At 37.8% G+C, this 17747-nt stretch overlaps 1 protein-coding gene across 1 annotated transcript; it reads left to right on the forward strand.

Annotated features, from left to right (window-relative positions):
- Positions 1 to 2808: 2808 nt before the first annotated feature.
- On the forward strand, positions 2809 to 13100 carry LOC306879103 (uncharacterized protein). Its single transcript, XM_079431812.1, has 11 exons — positions 2809 to 2947; positions 4460 to 4548; positions 6357 to 6503; positions 6612 to 6810; positions 7080 to 7305; positions 7428 to 7534; positions 7818 to 8039; positions 8855 to 8960; positions 10102 to 10231; positions 10381 to 11606; positions 12598 to 13100. The coding sequence occupies exons 3-11, from the start codon at positions 6412 to 6414 to the stop codon at positions 12603 to 12605; spliced, it is 2316 nt and encodes a 771-aa protein (XP_079287938.1). The 5' UTR covers positions 2809 to 2947; positions 4460 to 4548; positions 6357 to 6411; the 3' UTR covers positions 12606 to 13100.
- The last annotated feature ends 4647 nt before the right edge of the window (positions 13101 to 17747 follow it).

The following is a 17747-nucleotide window of genomic DNA, read 5'->3' on the forward strand; positions in this document are numbered from 1 at the left end:
CTATTTCGGTCTCATCTGACCACATGACCTTCTCCCATGCCTCCTCTGGATCATCCAGATGGTCTTTGGCAAACTTCAGACGGGCCTGGACATGTGCTGGCTTGAGCAGGGGGACCTTGCTGAAGGATTTTAATCCATGACGGTGTAGTGTGTTACTAATGGTAACCGTTGAGACTGTGGTCCCAGCTCTCTTCAGGTCATTGACCAGGTCCTCCCGTGTAGTTTTAGGCTGATCCCTCACCTTTCTCAGGATCATTGATACTCCACGAGGCGAGATCTTGCATGGAGCCCCAGTCCGAGGGAGATTGACAGTCATCTTGAATTTCTTCCATTTTCTAATAACAGCACCAACAGTTCTTGCCTTCTCACCAAGCTGTTTGCCTATTGTCCTGTAGCTCATCCCAGCCTTGTGCAGGTCTACAATTTTGTCCTTAGACAACTCTTTGGTCTTGGCCATAGTGGAGAGGTTGGAATCTGATTGATTGAGTGTATGAACAGGTGTCTTTTATACAGGTAACGAGTTCAAACAGGTGCAATTAATACAGGTAATGAGTGAAGGATAGGAGGGCTTCTTAAAGACAAACTAACAGGTTTGTGAGAGCCAGAATTCTTGCTGGTTGGTAGGTGATCAAATACTTATTTCATGCAATAAAATGGAAGTTAATTATTTAAAAATCATACAATGTGATTTTCTGGATTTTTTTTTTTTTGATTCTGTCTCTCACAGTTGAGGTGTACCTATGAAAATTATAGATCTCCATTCTTTGTAAGTGGCAGTGTATCAAATACTTATTTGCCCCACTGTATATTATTTTGTATTATAATATTTAAGTTTTAGTTAAAGAATGAAATCCTTTACACTAGGAAAAAACAATGAACAATATTTAATGTTAAATCTTGAAAATCTTGAAATTCACAATAAATTCACAAAATCATAACATTTTAATGTGACCTTCATATAGAATAAGACTGATCTAATTTAATAAATATCAACCCTTCTCTGTAAGTTACCATGCCATTTATCATGAAAAATTGTAAATGGTTTAACATCCCATTAAAATGTAATTTTACTGTAAAATACAGTAAACTGTTTTTACAAGTAAAAACTATGAATTACCAGATGATCTGTAGTGGGAAAACTGTAAAAGGACATATTTTTAATAGTCAAGTCACCTTTATTTATATAGCGCTTTTAACAATACAGATTGTGTCAAAGCAGCTTTACAGTATCAAATAATAAATAATTTTGTTTTCTTCTTGTTTTTGTTATCTGTAATGTACATTAGGGTGTTTGTGTTACATTTTCTGTTATTTAGTTAATGTTTATTTCATCATTGTCATGTGTTACCCTGATAGCATTTTGTCTCTGTGGTCCTGTGCACTGTCAATACACAAGCTTTGGCCATATTTTATGGACAGTCCACTTACGATGAACTGAATTATCATGGGACTTTCTATTTTAAGATAATGTTACAATAAGATATAAGACAGGCATTCCATAATACTGGAAATTTCGCTACATTATTTTTATAGTGAATTTCTGACAACCACAGCTGCCATGTTTTTACAGTAAATCTAGCTGCTTTTTTTTTACAATACTGGGATGTAAAATTGCTCTACCTTAAAGAATCACCCTTAAATGACCTAAAAATGAAGTGCTGTAAATGCAAATTGACTTGAGATTCTTCAAATTCGTATTTTCTTCAAAGAAAAATACAGCATCATAATTTTTCATTAGATTAAAATGGTCTATATTTGCTAATATATAAAATACCCTAAAATATAAATAGCCTAGTCCTAAAGTATACACACACAGCACAGTTACATTAGCACTAAAGTGTGGCAGTACATGCCTTCATTAGAATGGCTCTGCTGAATATCTCTACTCACCCACTGACACTAAACATACACAAGTTCATGAATATCACTTCAGATGCCAGAATAAGCACATGACCAGAAATGCAAACAGACACATGAGAAAAGATTCAAGGCCTGGCTTTTCTTTGTGGAGCTGGCCGCTGGTCAGAGGATGTGTGAAATAAACAGTCTATTGAGAGATGGCATTGTGACCCGCCAGTGAAGGGAATGAGGTCATGTTATCAACCCCAAATGTAAACACATGTACACAAGGCTATATTTGTGCATCTTTGTGTGTGTGTGTGTGTGTGCTCCTTTGATACAATGAACTCACAGTCCTTTAAATGACTGAAGCATTTTTGTAGCATACATGTTACATAATTACTGAAGAGTCCTTGACCGTGTTCTTCAAAGCTGTGGAGAATAGAAACCTCTGTCATGCTTACAGAAATACCAAAAAATTTTCGTGCTGGATGAAAGTGATGAATTACTGCACTTCTGTGTGGCCCTACTGAGCAAGCAAAATGTGTTGAAATTAATCAACGACCGCAGCTGACTCTTTTGCACACTCTGAGAAAACACCATAAGCTGATTACTCATCCGTCATGTGATTGGCCACCAGTTCTTGAAGATTGCTAGTGCATTAAACACAAGTAGCTTGATTCATTCATGCCCACGCACCATCTTTCTCTCACACAGCTTCCCTCAAACATTTAAAACATTATTTAGTGACAAACATCACTAACCACATTCACTCATTAACAAACAAAATGTTTCTTTCATATATTTTTCTTCAACAAAAAATATTATTTTTAAATGTAGTTTTGAGTAAAATCTAAATCATGTCAACTGAAAACAGAATGTTATATCACTGTCTCGCTTTCTTTCACACACGCGCGCGCGCACACAGGAAACAGATTTGTTGATGTCACAGCACTGGGCATGTCCATAAGGTAGGCTACTGACAACACTAGAGGATTACCAAAGCTTGTCTTTGCAGCACTTGTTTCTTTTCTCATTTAGTCCTTCTTTTGTTTTTAAGCGGCAGTTGTTGGAAGAACCACCTTATAGAGGACTGAAGATAAGTAAGGTAAGGATTTGAATAAGATACAGGTGCCACACATTGCGTAATTGTGTCCAAAACTTTACGTGCGTATCGGTGAGCTAGCTACTGATAGTACTCAAGTTAATCCTGCTGCCATGTAACAAACCCTTTAAGCTTGTTGTGAATGTGTAGTAAGTATTAAAATTTCAATTTGTGAACGAACGAAGAATTAAATTAGCATAGGTTTAATGTCTGTGTATTTAAGAACCAAATGTGGATTTCTGAGTGCCCTTACTGAGGGTTGGATTGCCATGGTCGCTAAATGCGCACCAGGTGCACGTGCGTTTGGCGTTTTAATAGGCGTTTGTCGAGTTCATTCTCGTGGGAAATACGCGTGGGTTGATGAGCATTTCTCCGCTTTGCACCGATGATCAGCGGCGGGGAGGCGTGAAGTAGAGCTCACTCCCAGATATGATAAACGTGACGCTCCAGCAAACGAGCACCATACACACCCAAAGGCGATGGCTTTCCAACTTTATTATTATTTTTTTTCGTCACATTCAGAATAGCTATTTATTAATTAAACTCCTTTTTCAGTTATTTTGTTTTACTCCAATTTGGAGTTAGTTGGGATATTGACGTGATTTTGTTTGGGTATGTATCAACGAAAAGGGTAAAACAGGACCTTATCACGGTTATCAATTTAAAACATGCCTGAATGCACTTTAAAACCTTGATTTGTGCATTAATTAAACATATATATATATATATATATATATATATATATATATATATATATATAAATAAATAAATAAAATGTAGGTTAAAGATTTGGATAAGATAAGAAAATACTCCAGGATTAGTAACAAGGTTGCACATTTCAAGCTGAGCAAGCTGCTTTGGCATCAAATATTGGTGTGTAGAAAAAAAAAAAACTAAAATTGTTCTCTTTTCTTGTTAAAGTGTTGAATAGTTTGGATATTGTAAAATTAACACAATTTATGTGAAAATATACACTACAGTTAAGTACACCGCAATTTTAAAAATCTTTAAGGCTGCATTTATTTGATCTCAAATAAAGCATTAATTATGAAATATTACAATAAGATGTTCTAATATATTTTAAAATGTAACTTATTCTTGTGATGGAAAAGCTGAACTTTTAGCAGCCAGTCTTTAATGTTACTTCAATTTGATTTAATGCATCCTTGCTGAATAAAAGTTTTAATTTCCGTAAATTGAGCGGTAATGTACGAATTAGGAATTATTAACTTGTCTTCTGCGTTGGAGGTTGTGAGAGAATTGTGGGACAGAGTTAAATGCATTTTAATCAAATTAATAACTAAAACAATTATATTAATTTCTACAATTAACTGTTGTTTGGAGGGGGGCTTTGAGGCAATCGATGTGTAACATAACATTAAAAGTACATTTAACCAAGTTTGTTTTAGTTGATATACTAAGCCAAAGACATCAGAGTGTTATTGCTCCAAAGAACATGGGATTTGTGCTTTTACTGCTTAAAGCAAATGTAAAATGTGATTCCATGTCTAACAGTGCCCACAGCAGAAAGTTCAGTCAATGGAACATATCTGGAAATTTCCCCTGCACAGCTGTAGCTGAGAGACGGAGCGGATTTCACACAGGTTGGTGATGTGATTCATCCAGTAGCCCCTCACTGCAGAACAAAGATCCAGGGGGCGGTCTTGGATCCACATCTAGGGGGTGGAGATTAGGGCTGTCGCGATTCGAAAATCCATAAAACACATTATTAGACTATTTTCTAAGGCTGCACGATATTAAACCCATTTAAAAATCATAATTTAAACATGAATTCACAAACGCTATGATTTAATTAAATAATTATACGCGATACAGTTCTAATACAGTATATGCTTTAATTATTTCCATGCGTGCAGGTTAAGTACGTGCGTCTCACAGTTCAGCAGAAACTGTTATTATTTACATGTGGAGCGTCTCAAACTCATCTCTGCATGTTGTTGTGAGTTTGGGTTTATTATAGCGTTCATCTGGGAGCGCAACATTCCCATTTCATCGGATTTGTAAGGTAAATCATTTATAAATCTACACAAACACAGTGGCTAGCATATCTGTCCTAAAGAAATGGCCAAACATTAAAGATTAAGTGGACATTTGAATTAAATGGTGCCTGGTCAATATTAAACAATGATTGGATCGCGCATTAATGTGTAAAAATAATCATCAGCCTGTTGGCGCCCCTGCAGGTCTTTGTTGTAATGCGTAATGTACATTAAGTTTTTAATATATTTATGTATTTTAACAGTTCTGTTCAATAAAACCATATGATTTCTTGCTTTTGATACTTTATTTGAACTAATTATCGCATCATTGCTATTATATATGTATTTTAAGTCTTTTTAAAAGCTATTGTTCACTTACATCGGTTTATTATTACCACAAAACGATTTATTATAATTATAGGGCCCTATGAAATCAGTTTTATTTTCAAATTCTGTTTTTTCCATTTACATTTTTCTATACTCTGTTTTAATGGTTAGATTAAATTATATTAATCAAAAAGCCTGTCTAATTAATTGAGTTTTACAGTTTTATCTTTACCAAATTCTGTTTTCCATTATTTTCTGGATTCCATTTTAATGGTTCCATTAAATTGTAATAATCAAAAGCATCTCCAATTAATTGATTTTTATATAAAAAAAATTTGTTTCAGAAACATTTTTCACCTAAATAAATTCTGGTAAATAATATTTCTGGTAAATACTCTAAATTAAAGTGTTTTTTTTATTTATTTATAATTTTATTATTATTAGACTAGAACATGTGGATATGTTGTCATTCTCGCACTATAATACTGAACTTTGATTTCACTGATTTGAACTATGAGATGGACACTTACTTGCACTCTGTTGCACTTTACTTTTGCTTTAAAAAGGATTTCATAGAAATTTGGATTTCATTTGGTTTAATAATATATTCTTAAGTAAAATTATAGATTTTTTTTGCGGGAAATTAATCGTCTAGATTAATCGATTAATCAATAAATTATCGATAAAAATGGCAGCCCTAGTGGAGACTGGTAGGTTTAGGGGTGGGGATGGGTGGGTTTAGGGATCAGGGGGTGGAGACGGGTAGGTTTAGGGGTGGGGATGGGTGGGTTTAGGGATCAGGGGGTGGAGACGGGTAGGTTTAGGTATATTTAAGGTGGGAGGAGTTGGATCTGGATCCAACCTCGCCCCCTGGATCTTGTGTTCTGTAGTAAGGACCATCTCCATTCTGCCATGAGTGTGTGGTTGCCGAAATTGCCTCTTTTCTAAAGAGCTACAGTACATCCAGAAAAGCAAATCCATGAGTGACTGTATCTGGATGGTTTCCCATATCATTCCTACTTGGATGAATTATATAAGGTGTTCTTTGAATAACCCATCAATTAATTTTTCTGCTTCATCAATAGGACAACCCAAATCTACACTGTCATCTGTCCTTCATACTATCTATAGCACGCATCTATGGATCCCCAAGAAGATCTCATAGACAGGGACATCACTCTGACTGTACTGCTCCCAGGAGGACAGGAGACCACAGCCACAGTGCATGGCAGGTGAGCAAGAGGGAAACAATAAGAGTGATATTGCACATTTTCACCAATTTTTGCACTGAAATGACCGTCCGGTCATATTTTAAATGATTTATGTCTGTGCACTTGCAGTAAACCAGTTATGGATGTTTTGGTTATACTGTGTGCTCAACACCATCTCGTTCCATCGGATCATGCCATTAAGCTTATTTCCACAAATCAAAACCACATCAATTTCAAACCCAATTCCATGATTGGGTCTCTTGAGTTTGAAAGAGTTGTCCTGCAAACTAAAGGATGTGATAACAAGAAGAAACCTCATGTTCCTGTGGTAAGTCTAATTGAAAGCTTTATATCCATATCTTATCATTTTACCTTGATTGCATATCATCTTAAAATAATTTTTTTAGTGGGTTTTGTAAAATATCAAGCAGTTAATCTTGGGATTTGGACCCTTTTGGTGCATAAAACAAGTGTATATTGCTGAGTCTGAATTGTCATACTTTTATAGTAGGTCGCCCAGGTGTTGAACACAAGGTGTGTCTAAAGTCACTTTAAATCTGTCATAAGATTGAACACTTTAAAAATTTAATTTCCCAGGCAACAGTTCGTCTTCTGGTAAACTACAAGAAGTCCCATAAGGCAGTAGCACGGGTCAATCCTACAGTGCCACTGGTTGAGCTGATGCCCACAGTGTGTGAGAAGTGTGAGTTCGACCCTGATGCCACCATCTTACTGAGGACCCATCAATCAGAGGAACCTCTGGATCTCACCAAAACACTCAATGACTATGGAATCAGGGAGCTGTATGCCAAAGAAATTAAAGGTTAGGAAATTAAAAAAAAACATTTTGTAAGAAAAATAAAATCTTTATATACTGCACCAGCAATTTCCGCACTGCTGAGGTTTGTCCACAAAAGTTTGAGAAGCTCTTTTGTGTTTGACCAGGTGGTGAGGATGAGCAGAAATCCTCAGTTAAAGAGAAAAAACACAGAGAGAAGGGAAACAAAGGTTTCTTTGGTTTATTCAAGAAGAACAAGAAAACACCTGAGCAGGTTTGTACACCTGTCAGTCTGTCTGGTTTTGCAACCTGCTGGTTGTCATATTTAGGAAATGATAAGGGGAAATATCATAACCAAACTGTAACATTGTAAAACACTTGTACCGGTCCACCCATCTGTCTCTGCATCTGCTTATGTTTCGGCTTTCCTTTGCATCTGTTTATCTTGCCTCATGTTTATGCACATTGATATGGTTTGCATTTTGAAAAAATTGTCCTTTTCTGTAACTTTCGACTCCTATAAACATTCAGTGATTTGTTTTTTTCCTCTTCTACAGGCTGTGATTGGCAGTGCTCCAAACTCTCCTGAACGGAACGGCCAATGTGCGGACAGGGTGAATGGTGTTAACGGTCACTCAGCCTTACCCATGGTCCCTGCCGACATGCCAAAGAAGAGACGTGCTCCACGGCCTCCTATGACGGCGTCCCTGAGTGTCGCCTGTGGGCATCACACCAGAGACTTTTACGACCTATTAGAGAGTGACTCTGCTAGAAAACAGGTGGGATTGCTGTGGGCATCTCCACACCAGTCCAAACACACCTGTACCCTTGGCCATTCAATATTCATATTTGCATGCATCAGTGTTGTTTTATTATTATTTGCATTCTATTATAGTATTCATTGAAATTTTGAATTAACTTGTGTTTTGGGCTTTTTTTTTAATATTCCTATTTAGCTTTGATTATTTTTTAAATGATTTTATTATTGCACATTCTTTATCTAATATTTAATTTCAGCTTTAATTAAATGAAATTGAATTGAATTTAAATTTTCGTGAACAATAACAACACTGTCATGCAGGAACGTGCAGTTTTGCTGATCAGAATCCAGTTTTATAGTTAAATGGTAGTATAATTAAAATAAAATAGTTTGTACGTGTATGGTTCTGAGGCATGTTTTGAATGGCATGCTATTTTTCTGCAGTGCATATTATCCATAATATTCAAATTTGTGTTTGGAATACTATATATACCTACTTAATTTGCAAAAAAAATAGTATAGAAGAAAAAAACTGAATTAATTATTGTATCCCACAGTGCAATGCGCTCAGTTTGACCCTCAATGTCCACTGTGACGAATGAGCTTGTAACAACAGCTGCAATTTTTAACATCTTATGTTTTACTCATTATTTTATTTGCCAAAAGTTAATACATTTTCAAACGGAATGAAATTTTCTTAAATTAAACAACTGACAATTTATTGTTTAAATTGAATAATGCATACTGTTTCACTTCAAGTATTTACTGTGCAATATGCATTAAGCAGTGTGTTAGTATTTTATACCAAACATAACATATTTGTGCGTTGCTCAGGGTCAGCTCAGCCGTATCTCATCCACAGAGTCCTCCCTTAAAAGGACTAAACGGAGAGCTCCGCCGCCTCCGTGTGATGGCCCCACCCCGTCCGATTCAGATAAAGGTACGCATTTATTTTTGTTCATAAGGGTTCTCTTAGTTTTCTGTGTTTAAGCATTTGCGAACACTTGTTTGCATGCTAGTGCTGGTTTAGATGCCAAGTACTTGCAATTTCAGCATAGAATCAAGCTTGTGTCACAAATGTGAGAATGAATACTGTCTTTCTGTTTCCCAACTGTGTTGGATTAATTATTTGCTCTTGTTTTACACTGTACTACCAGGAGGGGGAGCCTAACAGGCAGCGCTGTCTCCTTTCCTCCTCCTCCTCCATGCATGCTTCTCTGTTCCTGCTTTCATCGGTGATGGGCTATTTGTCCTCTGTGTCTTTACATAGCCTTCATGTCTTATGCACATTGCTTGTTCTGTTATTTAATTGGCTTCCTTGTTTAATGTCACTGTTGCTTTAAACTGTAATGTGATGTCTCTTTCACCTTGTTAAATCACCTTGTATAAACAATGTAGTATTGTAGACTAGAGGATGAAGTAACACACTCGGGTCAATTTACTGCCTTAGACATATGGGTTTCAATGTAGTGTTTGTATGTTTTAGTTGTTTTTTTTATTGTAAAGTCATTTCAGTGTTTGTCAGGCAAATCTGTAGCACTTTATCACAATATTTGTGCCTTAATCTTGAGCCACAGCTCCAAAGACGGTTGTAATGAGTCTATATAATTGCAGTTCAGCTTTATTAAATGTAAATTATTATTATTATTATTATTATTTTTTTTAAATATGTCAGTGTCATAAGGGATGCTTTTAAGAATTTGTCAAATTATTAAAACTTCAGAAATTCCAAATGTATTAATCAGCCCCATCCAACATCTTTAATTAAACCGGTTTTATAATTTTGCTTATTGTTAGAAACATTTTAATGTTAAATTTGTATTAACATTCTGTGTGATTGTCTTGTTTTTTTTTTTTCTTCAGACAGAATTTCTTTTTTTTTTTGCCAAATTAACTTTTTGAAATGAAGATTACTAATGTTGATTCATATTTGAATAAATTAAATACATACTGTACACTGTGCTGTTTGTTTTGCCAAGGTGCTATATTAGTGAGAGGTTGTAGATGAGATGGTTTTATACACAAGACAGACTCATAAAAACACTACAGCATCTTTGTCATAACACTGTGTTTCGCTTCAGTAGGAGATGACAAGAGTTCAGACAAATACAGAGCTCGCATTCCTGACCACTGCCCTGCAATCGCTAAAGTTATGAGTGAACTTGCAGAATCTCTGCAGGCACGGCAACAGAGAACGCTATCTTCTGCTAAGTAAGTTCATTTTGCTGAATTCATTTCTTGATTTGAACTTCCTTTTAGAAATATAGAAATTTACCTTTTTAGATATTTGTTTTTTCACTGTTCATTTCTTGTGTTCTTGAAGTAACTGATTACTGATTTCTTCTCATTTTCCTCTGTAGTTCTTATATATCCCAGCATCAGCTATCAGAAGATTCTTCTACAGGTTTGTTTTCTGAGCATCACACCCCTGAGGCTGAGCTTAAGGCACTTTCTGGCTGTCAGCTGCTGAGAAACCCCTTTGAGAGAGAAGGTTTGACCTCCTTCACTGTGGTTCCCCAGAGACGTCAGCAGAGCAGGCAATGTTTTGAGGTGCCACTAACCTTACAGACACCCGACACCGCTAAAGTCGAACAAGAGCTGTGCCCTGGAGACCCAGATGCACTTGAGATCCCCACCACAGAGCTTTTGGAAGCAGTCCCAACTGAACCTTTTAGAAGTGGGTGCAAGGGTTCAGATAAAAGCAACCACTTACCAGAGGTTCTACATCTACTGCCTGTGGAGCAAGAGAATCAAACTTGGACAGATGTAGAGAGTGAGAATTTGGAACTTGAAAATGAAGAGGACCAATGTATTTATCCAGAAGACATGGAGCTAGAGAGTTCAGAATCACGCCTAAGAGGCCTTGGTAAGCTAGAACATTTAGGCAGCACGATGAATAATCTAGAACTAAAAGGCAATTGGGCTTATCCTTCACAGCCAGCTGATAAACTTGCTGACAGGTCCCAAATCGATCCAAAGTCAGGCCCTGTGGAGCAAGAGGAGATGGAAGAACATGCTTTGGTGGAAACTGGAGAAGAAAGGGATTGGGTAGAAAAATACAAAGAGAGGAGAAGGAAGCTTCTAAGTGGTGATAATGGTGGTTTGAAAAAATTAGATGTTTGGGGAAGGATTCAAAGAGAATTAAAAAACAATCAAGAAGAGACAATGCAAGAAATGGACTTCCCATCACCTCCACCACCTGTCTACTGTGATGACAATAATAGTCAAAATAAAGAGGACGAAGAAAACAGGAGTAAGCAGGAAATGCGGATTTATGATGAAGACATTGACCAATATGCAAACTTGGACTCTAAGCCCAACTATGCATCTTATCTTCACTTCTCCAAACCGAAATCCCCCTCAACCCAAACTGATCCAAACGTCTCTAGTGCTGAAAACATCTGCAGCTCTAATCCAGAACCTCATAGAACCTCCTTTTTATCTAAATCTCATTCAAGCTTTGACCCCTGCCCTCCTGCAACAGTGTCTCTTTTCGCCTTGGCTGTATTTCAGAAAGCTAAGCGCTCCAAACCAGGCCTGGATCCCAACTGCTCCAGGAGACAGGAGCTGCCCATGAACACACACAGTGAGTAAACCGATAGATATCACTGAAATATTAATATTGAGTGGGTCAACATTTTTGTTTGTCAATAATTACAGGGAGCAATTGCCAAATTACACTGAAAGCCCTTGCTTTGCATTGTCAACCAACACACTACCATTCCAAAATTTATGCTGAACGTTCATTTCAACAAAGAATTTTTTCCACAATGTTTTCAACATTGATAATAAGAAATGTTTTTTGAGCAGCAAATCGGCATATTAGAATAATTTCTGAGGGATTTCTGAGGGAATTTCTGTCATTCTGAAGACTGGAGTAATGATGCTGACAATTCAGCTTTGCAAATGACATTTTAAAGTAAATTAAAATGGAAAATATATCTTCAATTGTAATACAGTATTTCACAATATTTGTGTTTTTACTGTATTTTTGATCAAATAAAGGCAGCCAGTGAGCATTTGGGACAGTAACGTAGTTTATCTTTTGTTGCCTGACCGGAAACCTAACAGGATTAAAAGAACGTATAGGCGTCTTCCAGATGTGTTGGTTACTTCATTGTCGCAAGGGCAAGGTGTGTCTGGGTCAAGGATGAGTTATGTACGTGTAGTTTGTAATGTAAATGATGTCTGACACTCATAATAGTCTCATTTATTTAATGGGCATCTTCCTTCCTTTAAGCATCCTTTTGTGTGCGTTTCACATTTATAGTTTTTGATGTAAACTTTGACTAATTCCAGCGGTCATGGCGTGAGTGTTTTGAAAATTACTTTTTGAAATGACTGAATCTAATGACACCTCAACTAAATGTGTAACTTCCATCACTGATTATGGAGTAAGTGTATGTTCAGTGTACAACCATATAATGTACTGCATGTGGCTTCCTGAATGACTGACGTGTGCTAAAAATGGACCTGGTTCTGGCTTTCAAACCTGGCTCCAGAAAATATAAAGCTGCCGGTAAGAGTCTTGCAGAACGATGGGACTTAGTATGGTGTCTTGTTTTTTTTTTTTCCAGGTAATTGATGGCTAGTCTGAATATGGGAGTGTTCATAAATGAGGAAGAGGGGTTCTTCACCAGAATGAATGGGACACTATTTAAACTACTCCTAAGATTATCTGATTCTTCTGATTCTATGTTTTTAGCTTGATGAATACTTTTGAAAGACGACGATAAACATTTTGAAAGCTTTACCTGCATTTTCCTGTTTTGTTGACTGGTTTCACTGATGCTTTCAGGAAGGATTTTTGCAGCCTTTTAATTGACTCACAGGAACAATATGATGCCAAGAGTAAACTTTGCCTCAACGGGATACATGCATGTATTCATGTGTAATTTTTTTATTTTTTATTATTATTTTAATGAAAGATTGTATTGCAGGGTTAAAGTCTTTGTTTTTATTGTATTTTTTTTTTTCCCTCAGAGAAATTAGTTCTGATAAACTTGTCAGGATACTGTTTTCTACATGTTGTCTTTTTGTATTTTTGAGCTCAAATAAATAACATTTATTCGTAAACTTCAATTTGTTCGTTGTCATCTTTTCAGATTTAGAGAAAAATATAATGCCAAGTGGGCGGTGCTGTTAAAGGAATAGTTCACCCAAAATTTGTCCAGTTTACTGAATTTACTGAATTTACAATTTACTGAAGATGAGTTTCCTCCTCCGTCATGACTGATTTTTGAGATTTATTACATCACTTGCTCACCAATGGATCCTCTGCAGGGAATGGGTGCCATCAAAATGAGTCCAAACAGCTGATAAAAACATAGTAATAATTCACAAGTAATCCACACAGCTCCAGTCAAAAAAGAAAAAACTCCAAAAAGCACCATAGCTCCAGTCTAATGTGCTTTTCCATATTAAAATTGTGAAAACCATGATGGTAAAATGTTGTGAATTGTAAGAAATCCTGAGTGATTGTTAGCACATTGTCAGTGTTGCTCTTTGGTCCCAAGAATCTATTACATATTCATCCTTGTATATGGCTTGGGTTCCAGCAAGTCTATAATAGGTCTATACGCGGAGAAAGCGATGTCTGTTAGCATTCCCAGTGATTGATCATTCTTGTCACATGTTTTTTAACCATACTGTTGTCATATCTAAGTGCAATTTGTATGGTGTAAACTCATTTAATGTAACTGTAAGGATCACCAGGGGGCAGTATATACCAAGAGTGCTAAAAGTGCTTGAGAACTGTGAATTGTGCATGTGTGTTTTTGTCAAAGACAAGTCAAACACTTTTTCCCTCGCTGATCCAGATGTAATTCACGTACTTTGCAGATCCATTCAACTGTCACTTTCTTAACGACAAACACAAAGGTTAAATCACAGACGAGCGCTTTTTACCAAGCGAGACAGTGTTTTGTGTGTTTTTAAATACCTACTGCTTTCTGCAAGTAACATCTTTTCTGTCCGTCAAGACAAGTTTATAGACTTCATAAAACTGAGGGAAAAAGCTTTCGGTGTTGCTTTATTCTCTGGGCAGTCAAAGACTGGATGTAGAAAAAAAAGGATGCAGTTTATTTATCTACCTGGCTTTTTGTTTGAAGAGGACTCTCTCAAGGCCGCAACAGCCTGCAGAGTGGTTGCATCTCCACCTTTTAGACCTTCAGCCATTTCAGATTTTCCTCCTCTCATTTTCAAGGCGTGTTTTCCTGCCCTCTGAGACCCCTCTCTGTGGTGTGTACAGGCACGGCTGATTGAATGGACCCCGCTAAGCACAATGAGGGGCTTTTCATCAAATTGGCCTATTGAAACCCACGTGTGGCCGTAAACACTGCGGGTATATGTTTGCCAAAGCCGATTGGGGGTTAGGTGGGCTTTATTGGTCATCTGACCCATGCATGTTTTCTATTTTATGAAGCTAGTTTGGTTTACGCGTGTGTAAGTATGCAGAGGAACTGATCGAAACGCTCTCACGTTAAAATATGCACCTTGTGTAAAGTCCACTGGTGGTGCATGAGATGGAGGAAGCGTCTAGTTCTCCCTGGTGGACTGGTGCCTTTCTCACCTCCCTCATCAGTATTCTGGCAAGTTTGTGGTGCGCATACTTCCTACTGGTCACTGAAGCCAGATCAGCACTCCCCCAACCCCCGCGCAGCACAGGCACACCCGGCGAGAGCAGTGCACCATGCACACTCATGAATACTGATCACCTAAAGCCCTAATTAACAATCAGAGCCAAACTTATTTACATAAAGTCTGTCTCAGATGGAACAGGCCTCAGATGAAACTGTCTGACAGATATCTGCACTTAAAAATCCAGTGAAATCTATTAGACTATGATGGGTCGCTGAGTTCAATGGCACAGCAGCCAAAAGTAACAGTTTTGACCTGTAGTTTAACATTATACACGGTATATGTAGACTCTGAATATATTCTCTTTCACACACACATATTAATAACCATGTACATATAAGTAATTTAAATCCATTTTAAATTAATTTTCATGGTATCATCTTGGGATCAACACACAAGCATGAAACGTACGATAAAAACAAGATTTTGTTTGAAATCCGTTAGACTATGATGGGTTGTTGAGCCTAACAGAAACAATTCAGGACAGTGGTATTAATAATGTGTATGTATTATGTCATATTATATCTTCTCTCCATGAAAATGAATGTAAAAATACTAAAGTTTACCCATTAAAATAAATATATCAACATTATGCACATATTAAGTGTGTGTGTGTGTAAGAATTAATGATTTATTCTCCTGGGAGCATCACACATGAGCATTAAATCTTGAGCATGAGCATAAAATCCTAAACAAAGTCGAGTAAATATGATATCTATACATGCATACAAGTAATTTATACCGTATACTTGAGTTTCATGCTCATGTGTATTGCTTCAAGGAGGACACCACAAATAATAAATGAAACTAATATAATATGAATTTATATAAATCAACTGGTGGTGCATACATATATATAAAATCATTTATTTTCATGGTGCATTTATTTATGTAATACTGTATGATATATGAATTGTCATTCATGGTTATGGAGCAACACACATGAGCATGAAACGCAAATATGGTAAAAAAAACATGATATTATTTTACCCAGCTGTGTGTACTGCAGAAGGAGTAATAGTTTTCATCTGAAGGTATGCCTGACCTTTCCGACTGTCCAAAAATGTCAGTTAGGCTTTCAGGCATGGAGCTGAGTTTCTCTTTAACGTTACCTCCCACAATCTCTGACATTTCCTCTGATGTCACCACATTCTAACCCCCACAATGCTGTGCGGATGGCCTCTTCTCCCTGCCCTTACCCAGACAGACAGACAGAAAAGACAAACAGACACTATATTTAGTCTAGAAATGGACAATATAATCTAGAAATTGTTGTAATCACAACATGCATAGTTTTTCAACCTCAACTTCACATTTAGTCCTGTTTTCTTTAACTACATGCAAAATATTGCTGGTTGTCAGTGTTCTCTATCTTGAATTCTTTGAATTTTGCTCATACTGCTTTTAGATGCGTCTGTGTATTTAAAATGAAAACTAGCTCTTTAAGTAATTAAAACAATTCTAAATGTCAAGGTGCTCTTTCTTTTCTCAGTCTCTTTCAGTGTTTATTCTTTCTATTTTTCATTCTGTCAGATTATCTCTCTTTCATTTTCTCTGCCATTTGACACCAGGGCCATTAACATGTCATGGCTTCTCTGGCTAATATGCAGAAATATTCGTAATTTATGCTAAACTTGTGCCTTTTATGCGAAATGATAATCGGAGACAGGGACATGAGTGGCTCTGTAATTAGCAAACATAAGAAATGTGGATTAGAATGAGATGATGTTGAGGTTGGTGAATGGAGGCTTGACTTTTTTCCGCACACTGAATGCATGGTGAATTTGTCTGGGATGTCTTAATATGAATTATCATGCACATTATATATGCTTGACGTTTATTTAATATACAGTGACTGGTGCATTACACGCCTTAATATACTCATTTAAATGCATATATGCACACATTTACAGTTTAGTACAAAAATGTGCACTCCGATTATAATGAACATCATTTCATTTTTCGAGGCATGTTAACAGCAGAGAGCAAAAAGAAATAAAAGAAATAAAAATGTATATTATTATGTATATATTAGGCCCCTATGTATATTATTCATTACAAATTTGTAAATCTCAGGTCCCTCTCTCGGGTCTGGCCTTGACGTGGCGAGGGGGCTTGCGTGTTCCAGTGACCCTGGAGAGCGATACCGTCGGGAGCTTGCTCCTGGTAGGGTCCCCCTTGGTGGGCCGGTCTCCAGGATAGGTTCCAGACAAACTAAGGCCCCAGCGTGTCGGTACGCTGTGAGGTGGCAGCCCCACCAACCGACTATCCTGCGGAGGGCTAACACCCCACCCAGGAGAAACCCTTTTGTTACGAAAGCGATCAGAGAAAGAAGCCGGACTGCCCAACACGGTAACAGACCCCAGCCTGCCCCCGACCAACGAGTACGGATCAACCTTCGTCGCAGGACCCGAGTCGCCACATGGAATGTCCAGACACTCCTTCGCCCCGGAGCTGCCACCCTGCTGTCCCGAGAGCTCTGCCGCTATAACATCACCCTGGCAGGGCTCTGTGAAGTCCGATGGAAAGGCAATGGTGAAACAACAGCAGGCGACCATTGCTACTTCTGGAGTGGCCCCGAGAGACGGACAGGACTTTATGGCGTGGCACTTGCCATCCCAAAGACCCTCCAAAAGTCCCTCATCAGCTGGACACCCCTGAGCGACAGATTACTGTCGGCCCGCTTTCTTCACTAACACGGCAAGATGACAGTAATCGTTGCTTATGCCCCCACCGATGACGCTGATGAGGATGGGAAGGATGCCTCCTTTGACAAACTCCATCAGGCTGTTGGCCAAGCCCCACCACACGACATCACCATCATCCTCAACGATGCCAACGCCACTCTGTCTAGCAGCGATCGGTCCACAGGCTTACCTGTCGGCACAACCTTTGCTGACAGGTCCACAAACGACAACGGTAACCGCCTTCTCCTTCTCTGCCACCACAACAACTTCTGTGTCGGTGATACCTGGTTTCCCCGGAAGCTCATCCATCACTGGACATGGTACAGCCCAGATGGTAGAACCAGGAAAGCACTGGACCACATCCTCATCTCGCGACGCTGGAAGTCGTATGTCACCAACTG

This window comes from Barbus barbus (assembly GCF_936440315.1).
Source record: "Barbus barbus genome assembly, chromosome: 13".
In the NCBI taxonomy this organism is placed as follows: domain Eukaryota; kingdom Metazoa; phylum Chordata; class Actinopteri; order Cypriniformes; family Cyprinidae; genus Barbus; species Barbus barbus.